The following is a 23,297-nucleotide window of genomic DNA, read 5'->3' as shown; positions in this document are numbered from 1 at the left end:
GCACAGGTTCGGGGATGGGGTTCTTATGTCTCCGTTTCGAAGCGGAGAGGAGTGCGATGTATCCGTAGAACGTCGCGTCACGGTTGGTGTTACGACGCCGCGTTAACAGCCCTGGTCGCAGCATAACAGCAGCATGACAACTCGCACGCATCAGTGGTAGTATAAGGAAGACAGAGAGAATTATTACGGTGGTGGTAGGTAGTGTAGGAAGTAAACAGGAGGAAGAAAAATAATAAACAAAGTTCGCCATCGCTTTGGAATGTGAATTCACAATTAATTAGATAGCAAATCGAAAATAGTTCTCGTGGAATTTAATTGTATTTTTAAATCGTTTACGATTAGCAGGAAAAGGTATCAGTCAGTTGTGATAATAAATCCAGTGAGTAAAACCTAAAAAGAAAGCTAAAATAGTGGAAAAACTCTCAATCAATGTAAATAATCTCATCTATACTCACCTGCAGACTCGGTTGAAAATCAAAATCTCAGTTCGGAGTGACTTAGGCTACCAATCAGGTGGATTTGCAGTCAAAGTAAAGTCGATCGTAAGTAGTACCAGTGAGAAATTATCTAAACTAGGAAAGCAAAATTTAGTAATTATACTTGAGTAGCAGTTCCACGGAAAAGTCGCTGACAAAAGTAGGGTAGTTGAACCATACTTCAACACCCAAATATAAGGAATCGAGGAGCATTGGTACAGTGGGAGAAACCAGTTTATTTGTAAGTAAACTAGATTAGTGAACTATTGTTGTTTATTCTAAATATTAAAAAATAAATTACAGTTCAGCATTGCTGAAAACAAATCAGCTGCTTCGGAAAAACTTGGTTTCCCTATCGGGAACAAACTGAAAAATAAACTGAAATAAGTAGTGTTCAGTGAGTTTGTAGTGCCTGCAACATGCAATCCGGTTCCGAATCCGTGAAGGACAAAACGGTCCTAAATCTCACGGAAACGCCATGCGAAATATGTGGTCCGTCAACGCATGATGAGGAAATGGTAGGGTGTGACGGTTGTTCGGGATGGTTCCATTCCCGTTGCGTAGGCATCGCCGAGGGCAATTTTCCGAAAAAGTGGTTTTGCCCAAGCGACGCCTGTCAGGAGATGGCCAAGGAGTCTCAGAAGAAGAAGACCGTCAAGAAGCATCAGACCCGTAGCCAGAGAGAAGCCGATGAATCCGACAAATCCAGCAAGAATGCCTATTTAGCTGTCTCTAGTGTGGAAGCAAAGGTGCGTGCACTAGAGGAGCGACAGAAGCAGCAGATGGAGGAGCTGGAGGTTGAAATGCAGCTGCGGAAGAAGAAGAAGGAGATGCAGCGTGCTCTGGAGCGGAAGAAGGCGGAGATGGAGCTGCAAATGCATGCCGAAGAAGAAGAAGAGCAGAGGGCCTGGCAAGCCGAGATGCTTCAGAAGAAGAAGGAGCAGATGGATCGGATGAAAGCAAGTCAGAAGTCATTCGAGAGGCAAATGGCGGCCATGGACAAGGAGATGGCAGATCTTTCGGCTTCCAAGGTGCCCAAGACGTCGTCGAAATATGTTGGTGACGATCTACGAGCGGGAACTTCCAGCAAAACTCAACAAAATGTGTTGAAGCTGACCCAGAAGAACGTCAAGATGCTGGCAGAAGACGACGAGGACACCGAAGAGGAAGACGAGGATACCGATGAGGAAGAAGAAGCGGAATCATCGAGCCGTAGCTCCGAGTCATCTCTGGAGAAGGGAGCCAAACGGCGCGATTCGCGGAAGAAGCGGGTGGTGAAAGGAAGCCAAGTTGGGCTAGGACAACAGCAGACCGGACCGACAAAGGCGCAGCTGGCCGCGAGAAAGGGGCTAACATACAAACCCCCAAAGTTCTCGGGGAAACGCGGCCTACAAAGCGTCCAATGATGCCTGTGGCTATATGAACCATGAAAAACTGATGAGGCTGCAGGAAGCGCTAGAAAGTGACGCACTCGAGCTGGTGTCTACTACTGCCGGAGTCGATTCCGATGGTCCTACAAAAGCTGCGTCGGCATTATAGTCGCCCGGAGCAACTGCTCGAGAGTTTGCTGGATAAGGTCAACAGGTTGGACCCCCTTAAGCCGGACAACCTCTTAATTCCCTTTTGGGAATACTGTGGAGCAGCTGTGCGGCCATCTTGAGGCAGCCGATCTGCGGCAGCACCTCGTGAATCCGCTGCTGATCAAATCGCTGGTTGCTAAGCTGCCGGATCGGGAAAAGCGCGAGTGGGTCCACTATCGGAGGGGCCGAGGAGAGACGACGCTGCGGACGCTGACGGACTTCCTGATGGACATCGTAGCGGATGCCTGCGAAGCCAACGTAGACGTGGAGTTCAAGCCGTCGCATCCTCTAAAAGGAGCTCCCCAAGCGGGGAAAAGAAGGTCCAAGGAAAGAGGAGGTCTGTATCTCCACAGCGAAGCCAGCAGTTCCAATGTCACCGCAAACGAGAGACTGCTGAGGCCGTGCAACTACTGTCGCGGAACGAGCCACCGGCTGCGACACTGTGCGGAGTTCAAAAAGCTGCGGTACACCGAGCGCCTGAAGCTGGTCAATCGCGAAAAACTGTGTCACGTGTGTCTCAACGAACACGGAGGCCAGTGTAAGTTTAAAATCCGCTGCAACATCGGCGACTGCAGGGAGTTCCACAATCCGCTGATGCACCCAGTCGGAAACGTGGTCGGGATGAATGAACATTTCCGGCCAAACTGCTCGGCCATGTTCCGCATTATTCCGGTACAACTGTACTGTGGTGGGAAGTCTGCCACTGTGTTGGCGACGACGGTACTTCCGTTACGCTAGTGGAAAAAAGCTCGCCGATCGCCTGGATGCGGTCGGAGTACAAAAGCGTCTGACCATAAGGTGGACCGGCAACGTTTCGAGAGGGAAAGATACGCGGAAGATAAATCTGTGGGTGTCGGGCACGAGTTACAGCGTCGGCGGCAAGATGTTGCTGTATACCGTCCAAATAGTTGGAAAGCTGATGCTGCCACATCAGAAGTTGGACAGTGATGCTGCACAGCACGAGCACATGTGAGGGCTACCGATCGAATCTTACGACGGACAGCCGCAGTTGCTAATTGGAGCGAACAATATCCACTCGTTTGCTCCATTGGAGGCGAAAGTGGGCAACCCCATGGAATCGATCGCGGTTCGAACCAAGCTCGGTTGGACAGTGTATGAACCATGACAAACCACCACGGTTGCCGCAGGCAACTATCTAGGTTACCATCAGCAGATCACCAACGACGACCTATATGAGTTGCTTAAAAGCCACTACGCGTTAGAGGAATCGGTGGTGGCGATACCGCAGGAAACTGCAGAAGAGAGGCGTGCTCGAGAAATATTGGAGCGTACAACGAGACGAGTCGGCGATCGTTTCGAAACTGGGCTGCTGTGGAAGGCAGATGATCCACGGTTCCCGGACAGCTTCCCAATGGCCCTGCGAAGGATGAAGCAGCTGGAGAACAAACTCGGAAAAAATCCAGTGCTGCATGAGAACGTTTGCCGACAAATAGAGGAGTACCAGCAGAAAGGGTACGCACATGTCGCTACCGCCGAAGAACTGGCAGATACCCCTTTCGATCAGGCCTGGTATCTACCTCTCAACGTAGTCCATAACCCGAAGAAGCCCGGAAAGATCCGTCTCGTTTGGGACGCTGCAGCGACGGTGAGAGGTGTCAGCCTTAACTCTCAGTTGCTGTCAGGACCAGACATGCTCGTTCCACTGGTCAAAGTCCTCTCCGGTTTCCGCGAATGGCGGATTGCTTTCGGTGGCGACTTGAAGGAGATGTTCCACCAACTAAACAGCGAACAGCGGTTTATCTTCCGGAAATCTCCGGAAAAACAACCCAGCGTCTACGTCATGGCGGCGCAGTTTGTGAAAAACCGGAACGCGGAGGAGTTTGCTGCACAATACCCGGAGGCATCGGCGGCGATCATCCATCGCCATTACGTCGACGACTATTTTGACAGCGTCGACACTGTGGAAGCGGCCGTTAAGCTGGCACAGGAGGTTAGATTGGTCCACCTGAAAGCAGGATTCGAAATCCGGAACTGGGTGTCCAACTCATCAGTGTTTCTGCGGAATCTGGGGGAGGAAAAGTCGGCAGCGCCGGTACACTTTTGTCGGGACAAGCAAACATCGAAGGAGGGAGTTTTAGGAAAAATTTGGGACCCGAATGCGGATGAGTTTTCGTTCTCGACTATGCTCCGCGAAGACTTGCATCCGTACCTGCTGGAAGAAAAGCGACCGACAAAACGGGTTGTCGCAAGTTATGTGATGAGATGTTTTGATCCTTGGGCTGATGTCGCCGTTCACCATCCATGGAAAAATCATCATCCAGCATTTCTGGCGCTCCAACTGTGGGTGGAATGAAGAAATCGACGAAAATTCCGGGCATTGTGGCAGCGGTGGATAAATCTGTTTCCAGAGGTCTAAACTATTCGGATTCCTTGCTGTCACATCGGAGGCGCCAAGTCCGCTGAAGTCGATTCCCTGGAAGTCCACATCTTCACCGATGCCAGCGAACACGGATACACTATTTGCGGGCGGTAATTGAGGGCAAGATCCTCTGCAGCTTGATGATGTCCCGGGCCAAAATGGCCCTGATAAAGCGGCAGTCGATTCCCGTTTGGAGCTGATGGGTGCCGTTCTGGGTGCGCGAATGAGCCAGACAATTCTGAGCATGAACTCGTACCAGATTGCCCGCACAGTTTTCTGGACGGATTCCCGCACCGTGTGTAGTTGGCTCAACTCGGATCAACACCGCTACAAGCAATTCGTTGCATTTCGAGTCGGAGAGATTCAGGAGCTGACGAAGGTGGCGGACTGGCGATGGATTCCGACCAAGCTGAACATCGCAGACGTGCTGACGAAGTGGGGTCAAGGTCCGCCGTTACAAAGTGAGGGAGAATGGTTTTGCGGACCCTCGTTCCTATATCGGCCACAAGAACTGTGGCCAACGCTTGAAGTAGGGTACGAAGAGACCAACGAAGAAGCGCGAGGTGTCGTCCTATTTCACGGGGCGATCAACGTCGAACCGATATCCAGTTGGGCGAAGCTACTGCGAGTGACAGCGACCGTGGTACGCTTCATCGCCAACTGTCGGCGAAAGATACGAGGAGAGACGGTAGTTGCTGCACAGGCTACAGCAAAGCAGCAGCAGCTGAAGAAGACGACGGCAGTGAACTACGAAGCCATCAAAGCGCCACTTCGGCGAGAAGAGCTCCAGCAGGCGGAGACAATCCTGTGGCGGCAGGCTCAGTGGGATAGCTTTCCGGATGAGATGAGCACGCTAACCAACAACGTAGCACGACCGCCGGGAGCACGGTTGGAAAGTATAAAAAAGAGTAGCCAAATCTACAAAAGTTCACCGGCATTAGACAACGAAGGGGTACTACGCATGGATGGAAGACTGGCAAACAGCGTGGAGAGTTCCTTCGACCAACGGTACCCGATAATTTTGTCGCGTTCACATGCGATAACGCAGAAGCTGATACAGCACTACCACGAGCAGTTCGGACACGGTAATTCGGAGACCGTATTCAACGAGATGAGGCAGCGGTTCCAGATCCCGAAAATGCGTCCAGCGATTCATCAGGTAGTTAGCAAATGTATCTGGTGCAAGGTCAACAAGTGTCGTCCACGAACACCGAGAATGGCTCCACTGCCGGTTGAACGGGTAACGTCTAGTCTTCGGCCATTCAGCTCCGTAGGCTTAGATTACCTGGGTCCGGTGGAAGTCACGGTTGGCCGGCGAAAAGAGAAGCGTTGGGTGGCAGTCTTCACCTGTTTGGCTGTACGTGCAGTGCACCTAGAGGTTGTGCACAGTCTCACAACCGAGTCGTGTCGGATGGCCATCACTCGTTTCCGCAGCAAGTTTGGCAAGCCAAGCCAAATATTTTCCGACAATGCCACTTGCTTTCGCGGAGCGAACAACGAGATGGTGAAGATGGACGTCATCAATCGGGAGTGTGCAGAGATCGTGGGCAGCTCATCTACCGCGTGGCATTTTATTCCACCGGGTACCCCACACATGGGAGGTGTCTGGGAGCGAATGGTGCGGTCGGTGAAAGAGGCGATGCGGGCGCTTGACGACGGGAGAAAGCTCTCGGACGAGATCTTGGCGACAACTCTGGCGGAAGCGGCGGACATGATCAACACGCGTCCGTTGACCTACTTGCCGCAAGACTCTGGCGAAGCAGAAGCACTGACGCCGAACCATTTTCTACGGGGAACGGTGTCGGGTGCTGACTTGGAGGTGGAGAGGTTTTCGACGGGTCCTGCCGAAGCTCTGCGGAACGTTTACAAGCGGTCCCAGCTTCTGGCAGACAAAATGTGGGAGAGATGGTGCCGGGAGTATCTTCCGACGATCAACCAGCGGTCGAAATGGTTCGACGAACAGAAGCCGATCGACGAAGGTGACCTGGTATTCGTGGTCGATGGGAAGAACCGGAAGTCCTGGAAACGAGGCATTGTGGTGGCGGTGATGAAGGGTTCGGACGGACGGATTCGAATGGCGGACGTGAGAACTGCGGACGGCAAGGTTCAGAGACGAGGTGTGGTGAATCTAGCGGCGTTGGAGATTCAGTAAATCCGGGAAGACCGGATGTTACGGGCTGGGGTGTTACGACGCCGCGTTAACAGCCCTGGTCGCAGCATAACAGCAGCATGACAACTCGCACGCATCAGTGGTAGTATAAGGAAGACAGAGAGAATTATTACGGTGGTGGTAGGTAGTGTAGGAAGTAAACAGGAGGAAGAAAAATAATAAACAAAGTTCGCCATCGCTTTGGAATGTGAATTCACAATTAATTAGATAGCAAATCGAAAATAGTTCTCGTGGAATTTAATTGTATTTTTAAATCGTTTACGATTAGCAGGAAAAGGTATCAGTCAGTTGTGATAATAAATCCAGTGAGTAAAACCTAAAAAGAAAGCTAAAATAGTGGAAAAATCAATGTAAATAATCTCATCTATACTCACCTGCAGACTCGGTTGAAAATCAAAATCCCAGTTCGGAGTGACTTCGGCTACCAATCAGGTGGATTTGCAGTCAAAGTAAAGTCGATCGTAAGTAGTACCCGTGAGAAATTATCTAAACTAGGAAAGCAAAATTTAGTAATTATACTTGAGTAGCAGTTCCACGGAAAAGTCGCTGGCAAAAGTAGGGTAGTTGAACCATACTTCAACACCCAAATATAAGGAATCGAGGAGCATTGGTACAGTGGGAGAAACCAGTTTATTTGTAAGTAAGCTAGATTAATGAACTATTGTTGTTTATTCTAAATATTAAAAATAAATTACAGTTCAGCATTGCTGAAAACTAATCAGCTGCTTCGGGAAAACTTGGTTTCCTTCAAAGATTCTATCTAATGTGATAGAAAGGCGCGCTATGGAGCGGCTAAAGTTATGGAAAATGGAGTACGAGGATAGAGAGAAGCAGATAGAACACGACTATCAACAGAGCCTTTTGGAAATAGAAGAGGAATTTAAGAAAGCTGCAGAAAAGATCCGGTCAGAATTTGCTGCAGAACGACAAAAAATTATTACGCAGTGTGGTGAGACAACTGCATGCAACAGGACAGTAAGTTCAAATACGGTTCTTACAAATCTGTCAATAGAAGAAACTGAACTTACCAAATCAAAGGTGGTCCTTCATTCACTATCTTACGCGCGTGCAAATTTTGCCTCAAAGAATAGTGCTAATATCGCGTCTAGTGGTGCTGGAATCGAATCAAAACAAGCAAATCACGGAAAAACACACACACTTAAATAGATTCTATGAGTTCGGTAAAACAAATTACTGAATTCGTCGGTAATCCAAAATATTACAAACATTTCGGGGATTTCTCGGGTGATCACTGAAAACATTACCGAGTTTCGTGAATTTTATGCAATTTTACCGAGATCGGTAATCTTTTTTACCGACAAAGAATGTAAATTGTTTAATTTACCGACTTCGGTAAATTATCAGCTGAAACTTCGGTGAATTCAATAATCCCAACGCAAAACGTCATCGCGCCATGTTTTTTCTTCAATTCATTCTTCATTCTGTCGTTCCAGTGAGGATCCGCTTCGTCTGCGAAAAAATAATTTCAAGAGCCAAGGTAAATATAGTTAATAATCTTTTTGTCGTTATCTAAACGAGTTTCTGACACTGAGTATTGGTTTTTCTGTATTACAGCGTCTGTGTTGATTCGTTTTTCCAAGGGATAAGCCTGCTGAATATTCTTCATCCAACCACAAAAAATGGCGACTATCGGACTTCAAGTTCATCCGGCACCCGAAATCTGCTTTGCTAAGCTGTTCAAGACCATTGGCGTGTATGAGCGTGCATGACAGAGAAGAATTTTAATCTGCATTTACATCTGGTACATGAACTTTTGCTTTGAAAATGGTTTTGTGTTATGTCTTTTAGGTATTAGTGGCAAGTCCGAATTGGATTTTGGATCAATAAAAACACATATTTGGCATGTATGGCATCAATAAAAATCATGTTATGCATAAATCAAACGAACTGTCTCGTTTTATTAAAAACAATTAATCCCAGAATTACAATATTTTCAGTAAAATTTACAAAATTTTCGGTGATTTGCCATGTTTTCGACGATTCCAGTAAATTACAGATCTTGGTTATTTTTCGGTAAATGTTACCGAATTTTCGGTAAATTTGACAAACGATGCCTCTGACACAGATTACAAACTTTTCGGTAACATCTTATTTTACCGAAACGTTTACCGATCGTTCAGCTGTTGAGAATTCGGTGAATAATTTACCGAAGTCGGTAATTTATTCTAAGTGTGAGTATGTTTATCATAAACTTCTGCGGGAAATTGAAACAACATCGGCCGCTGGTTCTTCAGTTTATGCATCTATGCATAAACAAATCACAACAACGGGATCGTCCACGGTTAAGATAAATGATCGGAAGAACATCACTAGCTGCGAGATTAAACCAATTGATGTTCAAAAACACTTTAATACTATCCAACAAATCACTAATCTTGAACCTTTCCTTTCCAAAAATACGGGAAAACAAGCATCGAAACTACTTTCGTACATCACGATGAATGAATGCAAATGGCTTGTATGGCAATGCGAATTATACGGTTTGTTTGTTATTTTCGACCCAGGAGGTATTAGTGCGAGGGAACCTGTATATCAAATACTATTGGCAAACAGTACGCACATCACTACAGCGAATACGACAAGTGATCGGTGGCTGTTGTAGGAGTTATTCCATGGGAATTTAACAACAAACTATTTGGCTGGTTACCAGTGTCACGTTCGGGGGTGTTAAGAAAGTTCATTAGTTGATTGGTGAAACTGGCAACACGGAAAAGTTGAAGAATATTATAGTGAAAAATATGTTGGGAAAAAAGGTCCGCTAAATTATAATACTAGAATGTAAGTTTTGGATATGAATTAATATTGTATTTGAATAATAAATTAATTAATTACAGCTTTGAAGCTGATCAAAAAGAATCTGCTATCAAAAAGTATTTTGATGTGACTATTCCCAACAGTTGGTTACGGGGAGCTGCTGTTGTCGGATAACTTCTTCTCGTAGGAGTAGGATAGATTCACCGTCGAGGACTACCAGAGTCGTTTGAGATCGCTATCGAGGCGGGAGCTGAATGGCTCAATGACTAAGTTGCCCAGTCATTCTACTCTCTAAGTAGAGTCGAGTACCGACTTAAAACGGCGGCTAATGGCCATAAAACCGTGGCGGATCCAATCCTGCCACCCAGTTTTGCCTACTGGGTGGGAGCAGGTTCCAATGAGCTAATAAACTATAGATGAAGACTCGTCATTGGCAAAACATCTTTTGCTGGCGAGGATAGGGCGCTAAATGTCAACGAAGGAAAAATCAGTACGTATTGACAGATGTGTACCCAACATGTTTGGGAACGAGAACAAAGGGAACCGCAGCGACAACCGTCCTCTATAGTTTACTAAGGTCGTAAACAAAATTATCTGCTTGATGATTGAATGCATAGCTTTCGCCTACAATTATTATAGTTCATTGAACCGGTAAATATCAATGTTCATGATCCCTTATCATGAAGAATCATTTTTATTTCGCGATAGGAATTACACAACCATTGAAAACGATTAATTCACATATGTTTTCAATTGAGTGCCAAACCTTGGTTACGACGTTATGAAATGTCACCTAGATTTGTTGAGTTTCCACGGTTTCCACACGTGGATTTCCCTATTGGACCCGACCGTTTGAAATAGTCGCTCCTTGAACGGTCGTTGAAATCGCCGTTTTCACCTTCACACCCGTCTTCATAGTAAAATCTGTCAAAACTGACAAGTCTGCCACGTGGTTTTTGCTGTTTACCTCGGACTTCTCTTTCTTTTTCCGATGTTTTGACATCTGTTTTGATAGACAAGAAGCAAAAAACAAGGTAATCTACCAAACATTTAATGAGTTTGGCAAACCTTGCAGGAAAAGGGAACGTTTGAAATAGGCAAGTGAACCGACCTTCGATTCCATTGGTCAAGTAAATCCACAATACCAAACAAGAAGAAGATCGTCATCCAGCTGGTTTCTCTCTCTCAGGTTTTCTACCTCTATGGTAGGCTCAGATACCATTTCCTGACTTGCGCTGATCTGGCTCTGAACTCGTAAATGTAAACCCTCGCATCGACACGCTGGGCTGGCAGATTCCCCGGTTGCGGGTGTTTGTCTAGCAGCTATATAACAGCATCGAGTTTGCGAGCCTTATGGTACGTTTTGACAGGGCAAGTGAATTGAACAACTCAGGGTCTGTCTCATTTGGAGAATTAAACTAAAAAGTGACAGTTCGAAAATTAAAAAAACACCCCGTTATAAGAATGGCTGGTGCTACCCAGCAATTCCAATAAGACATCGATGGAAAATGATTCGATATCTGTCAAAAGTAATCTTGCTCTGCGAGCAGGGTTATCCGATAATTATTGAAATGTCACTTTTAAGTTTAATTTCAGTTTAATGATCCAATTGAGACAGACCCTCAGTTGAATTCAATTGACTTGCCAAAAGTTGAACATGTTCAACTTTCTTTTCGTTCAAGTGAATTGGATTAAGGTGTTTCGGTCGAGTCTGGAAAACTCAATCGGGTCACGACAACCGTGTTTACACGTTCAATTCGCGTTCGTTTCAAGCGACTTGCTCAATTCACTTGCCTTGTCTAAACGTAGCATTAGAATTAACATCAGCAAGGAACTGAAGTAGAACTGCACTGCAAAAATAGAAATGGAATTCGATTCAGTTTGACAACGTGCCCACACATCATCTATTTATCGACTTCAAAGCCGCATATGATACAATCGATAGGGACCAGCTATGGCAGCTAATGCACCAAAACCGGATACACCATTTTCGGATAAACTGATAAGGTTGATCAAGGCGACGATGGATCGGGTGATTTGCGTAGTTCGAGTTTCAGGGGCATTCTCGAGTCCCTTCGAAACGCGCAGAGGGTTACGGCAAGGTGATGGTCTTTCGTGTCTGCTATTCAACATCGCTCTGGAGGGAGTAATACGAAGGGCAGGGATGGACACGAGTGGTACGATTTTCTCGAAGTCCTTCCAGTTATTTGGTTTCGCCGACGACATTGATATTAAGGCACGTAACTTTGAAAGGATGAAGAAAGCCTACATCAGACTGAAAAGCGAAGCTAAAGGATTGGACTAGTCATCAACACGTCGAAGACGAAGTACATGATAGAGAGGACAACGTATACCACCCACCACGAGTTTGTATTGGTGGTGACAAAATCGGAGTAGTTGAAGACCCGCATAGTTCTGGACTATTACATTACTGTCTCCCATATAATTCAAAACCATTCCAAACAATACTTGTAAAACAGTACGAATCATCTATCGCAACAATACGTCTACACTATCTCAAATTGTTTCAACAATACGATAAATGGTATTTCACCAATTTACAATATGTGGAAAGGGCGGTTAAGTTATGTTACTATAAAAAATCGGTCATTTTCTCGAACAAAATTTTCCTCATATTATACAACATAATGCTGAGATATCATCCGCTTTACGAGATTCAAACAATAAGTCTTATTTTAAAGTTATAATCGGAGCATATCAGGAAAATTTGTACAACGGTACCCCTTGCGTTATATTAATGCTTCAGAATTTATTTTCAATTTCTTTCATTTTAATAATCATTTATATCAACCGAAATATCAACTTACAGACTATTTATTTAAAAAATTCAATCAAACTTATAAGATATTAAAAAAATAAATTTAAATCACGGCAAATGGATGGTAAAGCGTAACATTGGTACTTCGCGCACCTGAAGGAATAAAATAGACCTAATCTCGTGGCCCTCAGCCTCTTACCCAGCAACTCCCATCGTCCTATCCCTACATGCCCGTGGTGCTGGCCGGGGTACGAGCCACCATATGGAAGATCGGGTGGGAACTAGGATCGTACGCTGACAGGGAAGGCGGGAGGTTTGATCCTTTCCTGGGATCCAAATCTAATCGAGCGTCTGTTCTCCATGTTAGAAGCGGCTCACAACAGCGTCTGTTTCCTATTTTCGGAGAGGTTGATCATCGTCCGAATGCCGACGAGGGTCTTCAAGCCAAATTGTGCACCATAATCCCCCGGAAATTTAGGTCTTCCGGAAATTCAGGGGGTTGGTGATAAGTCCTGCTAGTCAGCCTTAAAATACAACAAGAAACGAATAATCAGCAAGAGAATAAAAAATGCAAATCAATAAAACTTACCATTATTAATTGCACTTGGAAGGAATTTTAATTGCACCTATTGTCCTATTATTGTCCTAATTGTCCTATTCCTACATCCCCGTGGTGCTGGCCGGTGGAAGAGCCACCTCAGGGAAGATCGGGTAACCAACTCCGGAGGGAACTAGGGTCGTACGCTGACAGAGAAGGTGGGAGGGTTGATCCTTTCCTGGGGTCCAAATCTAATCGAACGTCCATATTAGAAGCGGCTCACAACAGCGTCTGTTCCCAATTTTATGGAAGGCTGATCATCGTCCGAGTGCCAAGCAAAATTGTGCACCATAGTCCACCGGAAATTTAGGTCTTCCGGAAATTTATGGGGTTGGTGACATGCAGGGCTTGTCAGCCTTAAAATAAAACAAGCAACGAATAATAAACAAGAGAATAACAAATGCAAATCAGTTGAACTTACCATTATTCATTCCACTTGGAATTGCAGCACTTGAACCAACTTGTACTGAACTTTTTTTTTGGGAACAAATACGGTGCACGGAACGGATAGGCGAATTCGAGAAGGATCCAGTGACAGAGTGCGCTGCGAGAGTTTGAGAGAAAAGTCGTCAGAAGCCATTATTTACATTCAAAATCAAATTTTATTCGTAAAATTTATTTCACTTTTTGGTATATGGTCGCATGTTTTCCACTTGCAATGGCTTCTTACAGTTTTTAAGCAGCTGTTGAAGACGAATCCCACCCAAATAAGCCGCGAATAAAAAATCCGGGAATTCATAACCAAGATAGTGTGGTGGAGGCACTGCAAGAGATGTACTATTTAATCGGAAAAATCATATGCAAGCACCCACCGGATGGAAGCTCATCCCAAAGAAAACAAAATTTTCTTCCAATTTGCGACTATTTCAGCTTTTATAGATGGTTGGATTAACCAGAAAACGCGAAAATCGTACTCCCTCCGTATGCTACCAATGCACTTTTTTGGCCAACAACACTTTTTTCGTGGTTCTTGTGACGACCACCAGATGTCGAAATGATCGATGAGCTTTACTCAAATTCGCCTATAGTGTAAACATCTTTCGATCGACGGATTATATACAATAATTCATCAACTGTTCTCCGAACTTTAACCATATGTATTGTTGTGCAAATGATGTAGTTCATAATCTGAATAATCATAATCCTGAGAAGCAATTATGGTATTAATGTAAATGAACAACAACGTAAATGTTAACGGTGTGTATTAAAATGAGTTTATAATCAGTACATTAGACGAAATGGTTTTTTTCTATGCGGGGAATTCGAGTACTTGGTAATTGCATACATTTAATGCGTCTATGGGAAACATTATTTTGACGTAGAATTGGGTCCTAAAGCCTTACATCGTTGATGGTTACAAACGAAAGTGCATCGGTGAATAATACATGAACCCAGAGTCTATTATATATAGAGTTGCGCAAAGGGTGAAGCCAAATCTACCTATTGAACTGTCAAACCGTCTACCTATCGAGCAAAGTAAACAAATGCTTGTTGGTGAGGCGGAAGTATTGTTATCGCCTAATGATTATTATGGCGAATTAAAACGCATGAATCGAAATGTATTAGATTTGATCTAGGAACAGCTTCAAAAAACATCAATACATTCCCCAATAAAGTAGCAACAAGAAACTCACGTGTTAGCACTCTGTGCGTGACTAGGTTGTCGAATTAAAAAGCTTTAGAAGTGAACGCTCCCGTGAAGTCACTTGAAGGGTTGAACAAAAGTGAAAGTTGGCAACAGAATAACAAGAGCATCATTCAGAATAAATGTAAGAAGATCCTCTTTGCGTAACTCTATATAATAGACTCGGCATGAACCGATGTTATATAAATTCTGATAATAGTCTAAATCAGTAAAAATTATATATTTTTTTAAAAGACATGTTTTGGGCTGTGCGGAAAAGGCAACATATCAGAATCAGGGGGAGAAAGAAGGAGCTCTGAAGCCCTACCCCGACATGTGCGACATCTGGATTTGGTTCTAAAATGTGAACAACAGTGTTAATTCTCTACCATCTTTTTGTTATGGCTATGGCCATTTTTATGCACACTTGGTTTCGATATTTTATTGAAACACTAACGACATCTGTTGATTTCAGTTGGCAAATCACGAAACAGATGGCGGTAGTGAGCAAATGTCAAACTCGAGCAAATCCGATGCGCGCACCACTAGTGGTCAATTGGCCAACTAATGATTATTTTAATTGACCAGTAAATCAGTGAACGATGGAAATTTGACGAGTGTTTTGTCTGTTTGTCTGTGGTCAAAGGTTGAGTCAAGTGCCCTGCGGTGTTTTGCTAGTGCGTTTGAATTAAATATTTATATTATTCCGTACGTCAAACAAGACCGAAAATGTAGAGGAAGCAGGGGGAGAAGATGGAGCACTGAATCCCTACCCCAACATGTGCGACATCTGGATTTGGTTCTAAACTGTAAACAACAGTGTTAATTCTCTACCACCTTTTTGTTATGACGAGGCAATTTTTATGCACACTTAGAATAAATTACCGACTTCGGTAAATTATTCACCGAATTCTCAACAGCTGAACGATCGGTAAACAAAAGATATTTTAGTTACTAGATAAAGATTGTCGCTGTCGTCGCTGTCCGGAACATCTTTCACTGGCGAGGATAGGGGAACTAAATGTCAAAGAAGGAAAATCCATACGATTTGACAGGTATGTACCACACATGTTTGGGACTGCAGAACAAAGGGAACAGAAGCGACAATCTTTACCTAGTAACTAAAATATCTTTTCGGTAAACGTTTCGGTAAAATAAGATGCTACCGAAAAGTTTGTAATTTGTATCAGAAGCATCGTTTGTCAAATTTACCGAAAATTCGGTAACATTTACCGAAAAATAACCAAGATCTGTAATTTACTGGAATCGTCGAAAACATGGCAAATCACCGAAAATTTTGTAAATTTTACTGAAAATATTGTAATTCTGGGATTAATTGTTTTTAATAAAACGAGACAGTTCGTTTGATTTATGCATAACATGATTTTTATTGATGCCATACATGCCAAATATGTGTTTTTATTGATCCAAAATCCAATTCGGACTTGCCACTAATATCTAAAAGACATAACACAAAACCATTTTCAAAGCAAAAGTTCATGTACCAGATGTAAATGCAGATTAAAATTCTTCTCTGTCATGCACGCTCATACACGCCAATGGGCTTGAACAGCTTAGCAAAGCAGATTTCGGGTGCCGGATGAACTTGAAGTCCGATGGTCGCCATTTTTTGTGGTTGGATGAAGAATATTCAGCAGGCTTATCCCTTGGAAAAACGAATCAACACAGACGCTGTAGTACAGAAAAACCAATACTCAGTGTCAGAAACTCGTTTAGATAACGACAAAAAGATTATTAACTATATTTACCTTGGCTCTTGAAATTATTTTTTCGCAGACGTAGCGGATCCTCACTGGAACGACAGAATGAAGAATGTATTGAAGAAAAAACATGGCGCGATGACGTTTTGCGTTGGGATTATTGAATTCACCGAAGTTTCAGCTGATAATTTACCGAAGTCGGTAAATTAAACAATTTACATTCTTTGTCGGTAAAAAAGATTACCGATCTCGGTAAAATTGCATAAAATTCACGAAACTCGGTAATGTTTTCAGTGATCACCCGAGAAATCACCGAAATGTTTGTAATATTTTGGATTACCGACGAATTCAGTAATTTGTTTTACCGAACTCATAGAATCTATTTAAGTGTGTGTGGTCAAAGGTTGAGTCAAGTGCCCTGCGGTGTTTTGCTAGTGCGTTTGAATTATTGTCAGATTTTCTGGATATGATACACTGCGCGGCGTTTGTAGTGTTCCCAAATGGGTACTTGCACAAAACTTCACGCAGCGAATGAATGTTGAAAGGTACGGCCGCGCCAAACGATACACCGCAATGCTATTCACCCATAAGAATCAAGTAAACGGGGTGCAGAAAGTGCGGCGGTACCTTTCATGAAGGGTTCGCCGCGTGCAATTTTGAGAAAATCAGGCAATATTTATATTATTCCGTACGTCAAACAAGACCGAAAATGCAGAGGAAGCAGGGGGAGAAGGTGGAGCACTGAATCCCTACCCCAACATGTGCGACATCTGGATTTGGTTCTAAACTGTAAACAACAGTGTTAATTCTCTACCACCTTTTTGTTATGACGAGGCAATTTTTATGCACACTTTTGTTTTCGATATTTTATCAAAATTAAACACTCAATCATGCAGCAATATAACGATGTGGTATGCTTGAGATACCTGCTTGATTATAGGTACTCGAAAAAGAATTTATTTGCAGTAACTAACCGAATATAAAAATGTTCACATTAACGATTGCGCCCTAACACCGGTTCTAAGCTTCGATGCAGAGTACACGAGCTTTGTTCGCCAGTGACAGGCGTATGAGGCCCTTGAGAGGAAGCCTTTTTCATCTATTTTTAAACTTCAAATTAAACAATGTTCCTTTCGACTTTTGAGTGATGCCTTCAGCAGGAACTAATAACCTATTTACTATAACCTATAACCTATAACTTATTTTTTTCTTTTCTTCTTATTCCTTCCTTCTTCCTTTTCCTTGTTTTTTTCTTCTTCTTTCTTCCTTCTTTCATTTTTGATTTTTCTTTCTTTCTGTCTTCTTTCCTCTACCTTCTTCCTTTTTCCTTATTCCTTTTTCTCTATTCTTTCTTTATTCTACTTCCTTCTTCTTTCTTCTTTTTTTCGACCTTTTCACCTTTTTTAATCCTTTCATCCTCTTTTTTTCTTCCTTCTTTCCTTGTACCTTGTTTCTTCATCTTTCTTCTTTTGTCCTGTTTTCTTCTTCCTTCATTTTCCTTCCTTTTTCCCTTTTGCATTCGTCTTTCTTTTATCGTTATTTTTCTGTTTTCTTCATTCTTGTTCCTTCTTCTTGCTTCCTTTTTAATTCTTTTATCTACACGCAGGAAAAAAAACTTAGGATTTTCATAAGTTACAACTTATGAATGAGTATTTTTTCGGTTTCATTGAAGACTTATGCTGTCCATAAAAATAGTTTTTGAATTCCATAACTATCACTTATGATTGGCATTAGAATTGATACTGGGGAAAAATATTTATTTTACCATGACGGTGACGGATAAGTGAATAGCGTTATTTGCTATATAGTTTAAACTTTGGTCGATTAAGATGTTTTGAATGCTTTTTTACTCTTTTTGGTTGTGTTCATTATTGTATTACTCTAAACACATTTCAGAAAATTGATTTAATTTTCGTTTCTAATGATTTTGATTTCTTTTTTCAGGCCAATGATTCATAGGAGTCTGTAAAAAATGCCATCAATTTACTACGATGATATATCTTGAAGATTCCATTTTTGATCATACAGACATTTCGAATCCTCTAATTGTTTGACAAATATGTTTATTAGAATGCTAATTCTAATAATTTTGTATGACATTTTTTAAGGTTGGCATTTGAAAAAAATATTGAAACACGGTTTTAAAACCGTGTAACATTTTCCCCTAAGACGCTCGCAAATAATTATTAATTAAAATATTGATACTATAACATTTTGTTACAGTAATTTAAATATCTTTAATATAATATAAAAAGAATCATGACATGCATTTTGACAAAAAAAAAACATAACAAATACTTTTAATTTCTATCTTATTTTTATTATGGATTTCATAAGTATGAGTATGATGAATTATTAACCGCTCTTATAATATCGATAGTTCTTTCTCATGATATTCATAAGTCTAGTTATGATAGTTGTAAGTAGCTGAAAACGCATTTCTCCTTCTGAATCATAAATTACACTTATGGTTTTCACATATAATCTTTGTGGCGCCAAATCATAAGTGGTTTTAATGAACCTCTTAAGTGTTTTTGGCTGGGTGTAAAATGTCCAACTTATCGACCCGAAATGTAGGTATGAAGATTACCGGCAAGAACTAGGGGGATAAACCGTGATCTGTTGAGCGAGAATGAAATAGACTTCTGTCTTCTTTAATTTCATTTATTTCATTATCGACGTGACCTTCGTCTCTCAGATCGTCTGTTTAGACAATCGTATATGCTTCGCAACCGTTTAAGGTAGTTATACAACAAAGCCACAAATCGGCCATCTTGAAAACCACGTGCTTTTTCTATTGATTTTTCGAGAGCACGAATTGAGAATACCCCATGGGTAAAGATGTTGTGAAGCCTTATCCTTTATTCCCTGGTGTGTCATGAACGATGTGAATTCCAAATTCACATCGGTGACTTGGCCCCCGGCCCCCTTATACATCAATAAAATAAAATTAAAAAACTTTTAATTCATATATTTTTCCAAGAAATCGGTTTATTTTTATTCAAATAAATATAAGAATATTAATAATGTTTCAAACAAAACAAACGCCAAAAATACAATTCATGTTTAGCCGCGGCGGACGACTCCGACGCGTGGTGTACACCGTCGAGAGTTTTGAGCGCAGGCAGATACACTGCAAAGAGGTAGTGGTCGGATTCAATATTCGCACTGCGGTAAGTGCGGACGTTCGTGATGTCGGAGAAGAATTTGCCGTCGATTAAAACGTAGTCGATTTGGTTTTCCGTTACTTGATTAGGTGATTTCCATGTGGCCTTGTGGATACTCTTGCGGGGGAAGAAAGTGCTTCGGACTATCATTCCACGGGAGGTTGCAAATTTTATGCATCGTCGGCCATTGTCGTTCGCTACGGTATGCAGACTATCCGGTCCGATGACCGGTCTATACATTTCCTCCCTTCCTATCTGAGCGTTCATGTCACCGGTGACGATTTTGGCATCCCGCAGTGTGCATCCATTGTATGTCTGCTCCAGCTGTGCATAGAACGCTTCTTTTTCTCCGTCGGGTCTCCCTTTGTATGGGCAGTGCACGTTGATGATGCTATAGTTAAAGAAACGGCCTTTTATTCTCAGCTTGCACATCTTTGAGTTGATTGGCTGCCACCCAAACACGCGTTGGCGCATCTTGCCCAGCACTATGAAGTCGGTTCCCAACTCGTGGGTGGTGCCACAGCTTTGGTAGAAGGTAGTTGCTCGATGCCCGCTTTTCTGTCCTGTCCAGCAGATTTTTGCTACAACAGCAGCCGGATAGTACGGTAGACAATCGGGAGTCTCGGATTCAAAAAACGATATAAGATATTGTTTATCAAGAAATATTACAATCAACGCTGACACACTTCATCCTTCATTTACAGTGGTCTGAACAACAACAGCAGGTGCATAATCGAGGTCATTCCGCATCTCAACAACAGTATTCCCAAGAAGCATCGGACACCACAATCGTGTACCAACCGACTTAGGAGAGAAATTTTTTTTTGTCTTTATTTAGGAGACTTTCAGCCCGAGGCTGGCTCATCTCCGGAACGGAGAGAAAACATGCTTCTCGTCATCAGAACGTTCAGAGGTCGAATCGCCATATATGGAACTCCCCTAGTCTGACATAAACCCACACCTGGGTTCGTATTTTTTGACGAAAATAAGCAACACAGTAGTGGCAACAAAAACATCAATTGCACAGACTGCCGCGGTGGGATCGTAGCATCTCCGCCAACATCGCAACATCAAGTGCGAGTCAAGTGCTTGACCTATCCCAAGTTTGAAGGTTCAGGTAAACACGAAGCACTTGGGCAAAATGGTGTCCAACGCCATTGGGTTAAGATGATGCAGCTTCAATGACTCGCAAGTCAGAGTCGGTGCTATCTTCGGATTGATAAACTGATAGCAGCTGCCGTTGTCCACGGTCTAGATAAAAGACCACCAGCGAGTGCAACGTTATGATTATCAGTCTTGGTAGCGGTACTATATTGATGGGCCAAACCAATCAATCAATTAAAGCATCTTCATAGTCCGCAGCCGATGACACCCATTTTGGCGGAAATGACTACCGATTGTTGAGCTACTTCGCCCAGAAATTTAATAAATTTTCAGCATCGGCACTGGCGGTGTGGGATCGCCACAGTGCTATTTGTATGGTCAAACTTTTCTTCATATGAAATTCTGGTTCGTTGAGGTTGAATGATCTGCAGCAACACATCGAGCACCACCACCAATGCCATGGTGGATTAGATCAAAACCCGCAAGTGATTGATTTTTGATGTCTGTGCTATTGATGCATGTACGTGATTGGTTAGTTTACCTATTTCTAAACTTTTTATCAATTATCGATAATAAATAGCAAAAAATCAGTATTTTCAAATAAATACAAAGAAGCGTTGACTCATCCTTGATCGAATGGTCCAAAAAAATTGAAAATCCATCGAGAAACGGCTTAGATATTAAAGTTTAAAGTCTATCATATTTTCGTGACGGTTCCCGATTTTCGCAATCGTAAAGTGTACCCCAATATAGAAAACACAGACGTAGACCTACGTCAAAACTTTCGCCACATACTCGGCACGTGTGAACTTGTCAGAACCCACCTCTTCCCTCCCATTCGCGGAACCATTTATTGTATTTAATTATAAATAAATTATAATAAATTATAATTATAATAAAACTTTACAAAGCCAATTATTCTTGTCACACCTTTATTCCAGAAGTCAAGGACAGGCTAGGATTGCAAATCCAGAATACAAAGTTGGCACAATCAATCAATCAGTCTCAATAGATCAATTTCAATCAATAATAAAGTCAATCAATCTCATTCAATAAAATCAATCAATCTCAATCGATTATTCTCAATCAATTATTCACAACTAGTCGCCCCGGCAGACGTTGTCCTGCATAGTAGGCGAAAATGCGCCTACTTGATGTGACTTAACGAACATATTTGCTGAAGGAATGAAGAAAATCCATCCAGCCGTTTTCGAGGATACGAACACAGACCATTTCATTTTTATTATATAGAAGATAGATTAATTAACCTCAATAATTCAGTCAATCAATCTTTATCAATATAAATCAAACAATCTCAACCAATCAATTAATTTTAATCAATCAATCTCAATCTATCAATCAATAAATCTCGATCAACAAAATAAATCAACCAGTATATCTAAATCAATCAATCTCAATCATTTAATCAATCAACAAATCAAGCAATCAATCTTATAAATCAATTTCAATCAAAATCAATCAATTTTAATCAAGAAAGTCACTTAATCAATTAATCCTAATCAATCTCCATCAAACGATCTTAATCTCGGTTAATCAGTCTCAATCAATCAATCTTAATCAAAGAATCGGAACCAATCAATTAAACTTAATCAATCGATCTCAAACTATCAATCAAACAATCTCGATCAATCTATCAATCTAAGTCAACTAATCAATCAATAAATCTCAATTAACAAAATCAATCAATCAGTTAATCTTGATCCATCAATCATGCAATGAAGCTCAGTAAATCAATCAATCAATCTTAATAAAATATCAATTTCAATCCAATATCAATCAAACAATTTCAATCAATATATCAATCTAAATCATTCAATCCATGAATCAACCAATCGATCTAAATAAATCAATAAATTAACTTCAATCAATAAAATCAAGCAATCAATTAATTAATCTCAATCAAACAATATCACTCAATCAATTAATAATAATCAATCTTAATCGATCAATCAATCAATTTTAATCCATAAGTCAATCAATCTCAATCATTCAATCAAGCTCAGTCAATCAATCAACCAATCAATCTTAATAAATCAATTTTAATCAATAAAATCAATCAATCAATCATAGTCTATCTCAATCAAACGATCTTAATCAATCTCAATTAATAAAAAATCAATCAATCTCAATCCAATGGAATAAGTCGATCATTATTAATCAAACAAACTCAACCAACCAATTAATCTTGATCAATCAATAAGTCAATCAATCTCAATTGGTGGGTCTGCTACGAAAGGCCGAATTACAAAAGGCCGAAAGCCAAATAGGCCGAATGCACAAAAGGCGACATTTATAATTTGGCTGAAATCTCCATCTCCATGAAACGTGCTAAACAGATGTTGCGATGCGTATAGTTGGGTAGCAACTATAGCTTCACCGTCCAGCTACGAACGACAGTTAGGAAGCACTTGTTGATGACGCCTTTTCGGAGGAATGCAAACCGAATGAAGATGCAAAGGCTTAGTTTCCCGTTGGTTGCTGTCAGATGGCTCGAGTAGAACATATTTTCAGCACATCGGGTGAAAGATTTCTGGACAGCGGGTTCCTAGATTTTATGTGCGTTTCTAATGCGGTTAGTGTACACTTCGCCCGTAGATAAGTTGCGCCGGAAGCACGACTGCTTCATCAAATTCTTCAGCTCGGAGCTGAACTCTTCCAGAGTACTGGAGAACGGCAACGCAGTGGTGTTAACATCTTGAATGTTGTAAGTTTTTTTTTCTAAGTTTCGTTCCAATATTTCAGAAACAACGGAGAAACTTTCTCGGAAGCATAATCCAGTTTCATGTTCCCCCAGGGGCTTCTTAAAACCGGTCCATGTCAGCTTGTCAAACTCCAAAGATTAGCCGCGATAGGAAAATGACAATCTTTGTCCGTTATTTCGTATTTTCCTCTTTCCTTCCTC

The 23,297-nt window shown here is 42.0% G+C and overlaps 2 protein-coding genes and 1 long non-coding RNA gene across 6 annotated transcripts; 2 read left to right on the top strand and 1 right to left on the bottom strand.

Moving 5' to 3' along the window:
- Window positions 1-140: 140 nt before the first annotated feature.
- On the top strand, window positions 141-1,882 carry LOC134210455 (uncharacterized). Its single transcript, XM_062686500.1, has 3 exons — window positions 141-379; window positions 462-717; window positions 780-1,882. The coding sequence occupies exon 3, from the start codon at window positions 896-898 to the stop codon at window positions 1,880-1,882; it is 987 nt and encodes a 328-aa protein (XP_062542484.1). The 5' UTR covers window positions 141-379; window positions 462-717; window positions 780-895.
- A 2,745-nt stretch (window positions 1,883-4,627) lies between these two features.
- On the top strand, window positions 4,628-10,875 carry LOC134213749 (uncharacterized). 3 transcript variants are annotated; one of them, XM_062693067.1, is made up of 6 exons: window positions 4,628-6,911; window positions 6,987-7,067; window positions 7,134-7,242; window positions 7,304-7,581; window positions 8,061-8,104; window positions 8,182-10,875. In XM_062693067.1, exon 1 carries the CDS (start codon window positions 4,636-4,638, stop codon window positions 6,586-6,588), a length of 1,953 nt encoding a protein of 650 aa, XP_062549051.1. In that variant the 5' UTR covers window positions 4,628-4,635; the 3' UTR covers window positions 6,589-6,911; window positions 6,987-7,067; window positions 7,134-7,242; window positions 7,304-7,581; window positions 8,061-8,104; window positions 8,182-10,875. The 3 variants fall into 3 exon arrangements, with proteins under 3 accessions (XP_062549051.1, XP_062549052.1, XP_062549050.1); XM_062693068.1 differs by lacking the exon at window positions 7,304-7,581 and having other exon boundaries at window positions 4,628-6,883; XM_062693066.1 differs by lacking the exon at window positions 7,304-7,581.
- On the bottom strand, window positions 10,867-13,702 carry LOC134213750 (uncharacterized). Of its 2 annotated transcripts, XR_009979516.1 has the most exons (4): window positions 13,571-13,702; window positions 13,180-13,302; window positions 12,750-13,114; window positions 10,867-12,684 (listed from the first exon to the last, which is right to left on the bottom strand). It is a non-coding gene; the product is annotated as an uncharacterized LOC134213750 (long non-coding RNA). The 2 variants fall into 2 exon arrangements; XR_009979515.1 differs by having other exon boundaries at window positions 10,867-13,114.
- Between the last annotated feature and the right edge of the window lie 9,595 nt (window positions 13,703-23,297).

This window comes from Armigeres subalbatus, chromosome 2, assembly GCF_024139115.2.
Source record: "Armigeres subalbatus isolate Guangzhou_Male chromosome 2, GZ_Asu_2, whole genome shotgun sequence".
NCBI lineage: Eukaryota > Metazoa > Arthropoda > Insecta > Diptera > Culicidae > Armigeres > Armigeres subalbatus.
Note: the sequence above shows the minus strand (reverse complement) of the source record. Positions and strands in the feature narration are given on the sequence as shown.

What these genes read in the sequence shown, in the direction of transcription:
- LOC134210455 (XM_062686500.1), top strand. Translation starts at nt 896, where the DNA reads ATGCAATCCGGTTCCGAATCCGTGAAGGACAAAACGGTCCTAAATCTC.
- LOC134213749 (XM_062693068.1), top strand. Translation starts at nt 4,636, where the DNA reads ATGGGTGCCGTTCTGGGTGCGCGAATGAGCCAGACAATTCTGAGCATG.